Source organism: Conger conger, chromosome 12 (assembly GCF_963514075.1).
Source record: "Conger conger chromosome 12, fConCon1.1, whole genome shotgun sequence".
Classification (NCBI taxonomy): domain Eukaryota; kingdom Metazoa; phylum Chordata; class Actinopteri; order Anguilliformes; family Congridae; genus Conger; species Conger conger.
The window spans coordinates 30,145,451-30,153,713 of record NC_083771.1 but is presented as its reverse complement, the minus strand read 5'-3'; the positions used below and the strand labels follow the sequence as shown (position 1 = coordinate 30,153,713).

The following is an 8,263-nucleotide window of genomic DNA, read 5'->3' as shown; positions in this document are numbered from 1 at the left end:
CAAAAGAGCTGACTAATGCCACTAACCCAAAAGAGCTGACTAATGCCACTAACCCAAAAGAGCTGACTATTGCCACTAACCCAACAGAGCTGACTAATGTCAGTAACCCACCTGCCCTTACTCCACCTATCAAATGTTACTACTCACTGAGCTTACTCCCCAGGGTTATTAATGCAAGGTGACTCATGCTGTTACCCTGGGTTACTAACCCAACCGAGCAGCCTAATGCTGCTGAAAGCTCATTAGCAATGATGTGGCAGTAATTGGCTGTTTTCGCAGTCTCACTGGTGACGTTCTAAACTGCATTTAAACTGCATTTGACCTGTATTACCAACCTGCCTTGTGAGTATATAACATCACATATCATATCATAACATAACATAATGGTGAGAACAAGTCACTCAGCCCACCAATGCTTGCGTTTTCCTACCAGTAACGTGTACCTACTGCTTAGTCTGCCTGAAAGCTAAATTGCATCTAGCACCATGTCTGTATCAAGCCTGGTCTTTAAACCCCCAGTGTTTCTGCCTCCACTACATGTCCTGGCAAGATATTCCTCACTCTGGGTGGGGAATTTCTTTTTCCTAATATCTGCTCAGAATTTATCCTTTTCCAATTTCCTTTTATGCCCCCTCATTCTGCTAAGCGACCTGGCCCTGAAGAATCGCCTGTAGTTCACTGAGCTTTACTTCATCAGCGAGCTGTGACCTGCCTCTCCATCAGCAGCATCTTGTTGTTATATATGTTCTATATCACAGGTGTCAAACTCCAGTCCTGGTTCTTCACTTTTTCAGTCTGTCCTGGTTTGTTTTAATCTTTCGTTTCATTTTTTTCTCCTCCGCAGGAAACTTGCTGGTTTCTTTCTGACTGAGAGCTTCCTCTTTTAGCGCTCATCGTGTTTCCATGTCCTTTGAGCACCTGTGTGTCTTCAACCGTCCCCGGAATATCTTTGAATATTATTTCCCTAAGGACTTGGGACAGTCCTGTACATCTGAAAATATATTTACATTTATTCCTACTGTTATTTGCTTCAGTTTAGCGGGGTTGTTATGTTGGGTGGTTGAGAAGGGGTCTTCCTGCTCCTCCACCCCAGGCTTTTGGGGCAATGCTCTGTGCTCAGCGGGGAACACGGGGGTGGTTGAGGGGCAGAAGAACACGCCCGCACACAACCGTGTGGACACTGGTCCTCCAGCTTGCTCTCTCGCTCGATGCAGGTCATGGTATATTTATCGAGATAGGAACATGCAAGATAAACGCATGCTGCTTGAACTGCAATGAATACTGTTCATTTCAATTGATGCTCTATTAAATTGTTTGGCGGTTCATGTGCAATCTGTTCAATAAATGCATATTGGATTTGGAAATAATGTACTTTTTCTTATTCAGTCCGCATATGCTATTCGTTGTCTGAGGTCTACGGTGGCAGTGCACCTAAAGCAGAAAGACATTAAAACTGTGCATAAAATTATTTATTGCAAGTCATACCATCATATTCGACGACACTATCGCATATTTTCCTCATATCGTGCAGCCCTAGTGTGGCATCAAAGCTCCATTTAGCAAATCCCACTTCCTCCTGAGAATGCTTTCTTTGACGGCTGGTTCAGAGTTTTTTGACACGGTGCTGTGTCTTTGGCAGTTTTTGACATGGTGCTGTGTCTTTGGCAGTATTTGACACGGTGCTGTGTCTTTGGCAGTATTTGACACGGTGCTGTGTCTTTGGCAGTATTTGACACAGTGCTGTATCTGTGGCCGTTTTTGGCACGGGCCGTTGGTCAGCTCAGTTGCGTTTTTACATGTCGGGCTGTTCTGTATCCTCATGGATATCCCCCAGGGCTCGCAGTGCAAGCAGGCCCTTGGGATGTTCTGGATGAAGGTTGACGTAGCATCGGATGTTCTCCGGAATGTAGGCAAATTGGCCGGCTCGCTCTGGCAGTCTCCCGTTTCATCATTAAAGTGTATTTATGTTTCTAACGTAGCGAGGAAGAGAAACCGCCTGCCATGTGGCCCGCTCAGGTCTGGTTCTGCCCGAGGTTGTTTTTCATATTTCGGCAGTAAGGAGCAGGTCAAGATGCCCCACGGTAGCCTTTCCATCACTGTATGTGTGTGTTTGTGTTTTCCATGGCCTCTGACCTGAAAGTTTACAAGTCAGGCTCATTTCAGTTGTGAAGTCTACAGGACACTGCTGCTTTGGTACAGCACTGGAGCACTAAAAGAGCCTGGCTGTCTCTCGCTGTGGTGCTGCAACACTTGCATCGTGCATTTTGCACCTTGAAGCCATTTTAGTGAACCCAAAGAGGGTGAATCTGGAAAGAGAGAGGGAGGGAGGAAGATAAAGGGTTGGACAGACTGTTTTGTTCATTTTTGCCGACTCATTCTAGTAAGCGGGAGGATTGTGTGGTTGTCGATTCGGTGTGATCTTCCACCTCCAGACTGAAAATAGACAGTCTGCATTCGCAGATGGCCTGCTGGCTGGACCACAGGTCTGGGAGCGTGGGGTCAGGGGAGGCCGTGGCTCCGGGTCGAAAGGGGAACCTTTCGGTTAGCTTTTCAGCCACGCTGGTGACCTGGAGTTGTGTGGGACGAGGAGAGAGATGGACTGAGACTGAGTGAGACTTACGGCCCTTTCGTCAATGACGGCAACTGACTTCATTTTTCCTTTCCGTGAAACCATGCTTCTTCCTCTTTGGTATTTTCTCTTTCTTCTTTTTCTTTCGGTGTTTGTTTCTAGCTATCCCGGTTCTGCATTCTCTGGTTTCGTTGGCACTTTTGGAGAACAGCCTATTTTCTAAATACAGCCTTCAGTCCATCTGCTGAGCTCTCTGGCTGAAGGACTGGCAGAGATCTGTGGTGCATCAGCTGAGCTCCCTGGCTGAAAGCTCTCTGACTGGCAGAGATCTCTGGTGCTCTGAAAGGCTGATACCCATGACCTTTCTCCCTCCATCCGCGCCTCTACCGTCGCCATGCCAACCAAGTCTGGCTCTCTGGGCAGTTTGTGCTGCCACCATGTGGCTAGCATGCAGTATAGCACCACAGAGCTCAGCCTGGCCTCTTCTTTTAGTGCAGGGGTGTCAAACTCCAGTCCTGGAGGGCCGCAGTGCCTGCAGGTATTTGTGCTTTCCTTTTAATCAGCAGCCCATTAAGGCCTTGAGAACAAGGTGTGTGGCCTCTTTAGCCAATGAAAGACTTAGCCAAGGAAAATGTATATTTCGTGCTGAAACACACCAAAAACCAGCAGACACTGCGGCCCACCAGGACTGGAGTTTGACACCCCGGTTTTAGTATGATAACTGGGATATACTGATCGCACTGAAGATGAAAATGCACAGCATTCAACTGCTTATGTTATGAAATGAATAGTTTCCCCCTTTCTCACCCTTTCTCCTTCTTTTCCTCTCTACATCCCTATCTTTCTTTTTTTTGCTCCTGATTGCTCTCTCCCCTTTTCCCCACCTCCCTCTCTCTCTCCAGGCTCCCCCTGTTCCAGGCCAGTGCATTTGCATTTCTGGCTCCTGCCCGTGCCATTCTGTCCCTGGATAAGTGGAAGTGTAACGCTACTGGTAAATCTGACACGCACACTAATCGCACAAGTGTAGTGCAAAACCTTTGTATATCATCCCATATGCATCGCCGCACACACATGCGCAGGGGGATCTGGGAAATCAGACTGAACTGTAACTCTTCCTTTTTTTTTTCTTGTTTTCAGCTGTCCCGGAGTTCAACAGTACAGAGCTCTTGCACACAGAGCACATCTGGTATCCACGGATTCGGGAGGTAAGGAAGAGAGGGGAGAGGAGAGAACCAAGATGAGACGGTAGAGAAGAGTGGACAGGAGGAGGAAGAGAAAAGAGAGAGGAGGAAGTGAGGTGGGGAGAGAGGGAGAAAATGAGAGGGGGAGGAGACGGGAGGTCATTCCCCGTGCTTCTGACTCACTGCGCTGTGGACCGTGCCATAAGCCACTTCTGACTCACTGCACTGTCGACCGTGCCATAAGCCACTTCCTGTGACATTGCGCAAACATGTACTGTAAGACTTGAGCATGTTCTCTGTTTTGTAATGTTTGTGTTGGTGTGAGGGAACGAGAGATACTTTATCCAGGGAGTACAGACAAAGGATCTGGGGCACGAGGGCATGGGTCAGGTTAGGTCATGTTTTTGGGATTGCAGTCTTATCACAACACCTTCATTTTCACCCCCGTCCCAGATCCAGGGGGCCATCATCGTGTCGTCCCTGATCGAGGTGTGCATCGGGGCCCTGGGGCTCCCCGGCATCCTGCTCAAGTACATCGGGCCCCTCACCATCACCCCCACTGTGGCCCTCATCGGCCTGTCCGGCTTCCAGGCTGCTGGGGAGAGAGCAGGGAAGCACTGGGGCATCGCCATGCTGTGAGTGGAGCCTTGCTTTTACAGACATTACGGTAACTTCAGTCATCAGCTCAGGGTCATGCTTTTACAGACATTACGGTAACTTCAGTCATCAGCTCAGGGTCCTGCTTTTACAGACATTACGGTAACTTCAGTCATAAGCCCAGGAGCAATTCTTTTACATACATTACGGTAACTTCAGTGAAAAGCTCAGGGTCCTGGTTTTAAATACATTATGGTAACTTCAGTCATAAGTTCAGGATAAGGGCATCTTACCAAACGAGTAAAGTAACAGTATTCTCGGTAGTAATATATCTGCAGAGCCATACAGAAGCGAATGACCCATCATATCTCTGCAGGACCATATTCCTGGTGCTGCTGTTCTCCCAGTACGCACGCAATGTTCAGCTGCCACTCCCCATCTACAAGTCCAAGAAGGGCTGGACCTCCTACCGCCTGCAGCTCTTCAAGATGTTTCCGGTGAGTCATGGGGGGGGGGGGTGTGCTTGCTTGCCCTTCTTGTCATCACCCCTGTGTGTCAGTCGTACATAGACGTCTGTAGTTGGTGACTGTGATTATGGGGACTAACACCGTATTTATCTGTATTCTCTTTCTCCCCTGTCCTCTCTCCCTCTTTTTCTCTTTCTCACTCACTCCTGCTCTCTTTCCATCTTTCTATCTCTCTCCCCCTCGCTTTCCACCCCCCACTCCCTCTTTCTCTCTCCTTCTCTCTCTCTTTCTCTTTTTCTCTCTCTCTTTCTCTCTCCCTCTCTCCCCCTCTCTCCCTCCCTCTCTTTCTCTCTCTCCCTCTCTCCCTCTCTCTCCCTCTCTCTCTCTCTCTCTCAGATCATCATGGCGATCCTGGTGTCATGGCTGCTGTGCTTCATCTTCACGGTGACGGACATCTTCCCGCCGCAGAAGGAGCAGTACGGGTTCTACGCCCGCACGGACGCTCGGCAGGGCATCCTCGCCGCGGCCCCCTGGTTCAAAGTGCCCTACCCCTGTGAGTGCTTTAGGGAGCCACCCTCGTTTGAGTGAGCGCCGGCCCTGTGGGGCACCGTGCTGAGATACCTGCAGACACTGCAGTTCTCCAGACTGGAGTTTGGCACGCCTGACTAATTCAATCCTATTGCTAACAGTTCTGTGCTATTTCAGTGATTCACTGACTCAGACCTGTTGGTAACAGTATTGCACGATTTGAAGGATTCGTTGAGACCCGTAGCTGGTCTGGCAGTGTTGTGCTTGAGCGAGTGCCAGCTCTCTGTGTGTGGTTTTTACCCACAGTTCAGTGGGGCCTGCCCACCGTGTCAGCAGCGGGGGTGATAGGCATGATGAGCGCGGTGGTGAGCAGCATCATCGAGTCCATCGGGGATTACTACGCCTGCGCCCGCCTCTCTGGCGCCCCCCCGCCACCCGTGCATGCTATCAACAGGTACTGCAGCCATTGTTCTCTAAGAGACTTGCATTGGAACAATAAGAACAAGGATGTACAGTTACAGCATCTAGTTGAAAAATAGTGCATAATGTAGGCCTAATGTACCTACATATAATGCACTTACTCGCTAATGATTAGCACCGCAGAAGAAACTGAAGAAGGCATTTTAAGGTCTTCTTGGATGTTGTGGATCAGCCTGCTCTTGTAGGCCGCTGAGCGGTGGGGTGTAGTTGCACTAAAAGGTAACTCTTACTGTGCCTCCCCACCCTTCTCTGTCCCCCAGGGGGATCTTCATAGAGGGGCTGTCCTGTGTGCTGGACGGTGTGTTTGGGACGGGCAACGGCTCCACATCGTCCAGCCCCAACATCGGAGTGCTGGGCATCACCAAGGTAACGCCTTTAAATGCATACAGTATTATCTGTTTGTATAGCCAAGTAACTGCTGCTCTCAAACCTGCTACCTGAGCAAAATATGAGCCCCGTGTGTGCGTGCAGGTGGGCAGCCGGCGGGTGATCCAGTACGGGGCAGCGCTGATGGTGCTCCTGGGCCTGGTGGGGAAGTTCAGCGCGCTGTTCGCCTCGCTCCCAGACCCCGTGCTGGGGGCGCTCTTCTGCACGCTGTTCGGCATGATCACCGCCGTGGGCCTCTCCAACCTGCAGTTCATCGACCTCAACTCCTCCCGCAACCTCTTCGTCCTGGGCTTCTCCATCTTCTTCGGCCTCATGCTGCCCAGCTACCTGCGGCAGAACCCCCTGGTCACAGGTACGGAGAGGGGAGCGGGGTTAGGGGCTCATTTCACTTCAGTTCAGTTCTGCCGGTTCAGGTAGGGATTCAGCCAATTAAATTGCCACGTTCATTTATGGGGTTTTTTTCTCCCCCCCGATTGTTTCCTCATGAATTGGGATGGGATTGACCACAGTCTTGCTAACAGCTAGCCTTAGCTGTTTGTTTGTTTATTTTATGTTTTTACTATTTTAAGTTTACTTTTTTTGCCCCTGCTTGGAAATCCTCCAATCGTATTTAAGCCGTACAGCTGTAACATGCTGTGTGTCTAGGGAAACGGAAGATGCATCTGCGCTACTTTTCCGTTTCATCTGTGGGGAAATACTGCCTCCTAGTGGTGTGCTCAGATTCACACACTAATCCCCCTTTTCTCTCTTGTAGGCATCGTCAGTATTGACCAAGTGCTCAATGTCCTCCTGACGACGGCCATGTTTGTTGGCGGTTCAGTTGCGTTCGTGTTGGATAACACTATTCCAGGTGAGTGTGTCCTGACCAAGCACATTTACTGGTCATGCTTGGAGACTCACTAGCACCCCTGCGGTTGTCATTCAGACCCACATGTAAAATACTAAGTCAATCATTTTTTCCCAACAAGAAAATGTAGTTGTGTTTTTTGTCTTCATGTTATGCCTTCCCTTGTGCTGATTTTCTTTAAGCTATTGTTTTATTAGGACAATACAGCTTTGTGGGCAAATCAGGGGCCTCTCTCTCCACATCGGCTTCCCTACTGCACAGTCTCTGGCTCCAAACTGAACAACATGGCAGCGCTGATACATTTCACTTCCCAGGCTTCTAAGCGCTTTTCACGAGCTCATGGATAGTCTGTGGGTGACATAACAGGCGCTTGGTCCATATTTAACTGCAGTCTATCGTCCTGACCTTGTGCTGTAGTCTCTGGACGCACGCGACACAGAGGCGCGCAGAGGTGCACGTTCATATTACACACAGACACGGAGGTCTAAGCACACGCTCAGAGGTACATCCACACACCAAGCCCTGACCTCCTTCTCCGTCTCCCTCTCTCTCCCTCTTTCTCTCCCTCCCAGTATTCATGTATATGTGTTATTGTAGCTCACGTGTTTGTGAGCAGCAGCAGTGCTGACAGTGACTCTCCCCCTCCTGCAGGCACTGCAGAGGAGCGTGGGATCAGGAAGCTGAAGCTGGGGTCGGGCCCCGGGGGGACGGAGCTGGGGGGGCCTCGCTCCTACGACCTGCCGTTCGGCATGGACTTCCTGCGCAGGCACCGGGTCTTCCAGCACCTCCCCATCAGCCCCACCTTCACAGGGTACCGCTGGAGGGGCCCGCGCGGAGCCTGCCAGGGCGTGGAGCGGGGAGACGCGGACTCCGCTGGGGGCCAGAGCAGCGTATAGCTGGGAGGGAGGAGGGGGGGGGGGGGCTCTGCTGGGGGCCAGAGCAGCGTATAGCTGGGAGGGAGGGGGGGGGGCTCTGCTGGGGGCCAGAGCAGCGTATAGCTGGGAGGGAGGGGGGGGGCTCTGCTGGGGGCCAGAGCAGCGTATAGCTGGGAGGGAGGGGGCTCTGCTGGGGGCAGGGGCAGGGTGATGCCAAATACACAGGACATTCCAAGTTTTTGTGCTGTTTTTTTTTGTTGTTGTTTTTGGTGTTCGACAGTTCCCCTCTTCTCTCCGCCATCTTTGATGTTACCATGGCGCCAATGTGGGAC

General features: G+C 50.7%; 1 protein-coding gene across 1 annotated transcript in view; it reads left to right on the top strand.

Annotated features, from left to right (window-relative positions):
- The window catches only part of LOC133141563 (solute carrier family 23 member 2-like), a 22,933-nt gene extending 14,981 nt beyond the window's left edge, over nt 1–7,952 (top strand). Inside the window, exons 6-15 of the mRNA XM_061262131.1 lie at nt 3,472–3,560; nt 3,707–3,774; nt 4,204–4,385; nt 4,724–4,844; nt 5,211–5,367; nt 5,649–5,796; nt 6,083–6,188; nt 6,294–6,561; nt 6,964–7,059; nt 7,708–7,952. Coding sequence (XP_061118115.1) covers nt 3,472–3,560; nt 3,707–3,774; nt 4,204–4,385; nt 4,724–4,844; nt 5,211–5,367; nt 5,649–5,796; nt 6,083–6,188; nt 6,294–6,561; nt 6,964–7,059; nt 7,708–7,952 — 1,480 coding nt within the window. The remainder of the gene's footprint in view (nt 1–3,471; nt 3,561–3,706; nt 3,775–4,203; nt 4,386–4,723; nt 4,845–5,210; nt 5,368–5,648; nt 5,797–6,082; nt 6,189–6,293; nt 6,562–6,963; nt 7,060–7,707) is intronic.
- Nucleotides 7,953–8,263: the final 311 nt, after the last annotated feature.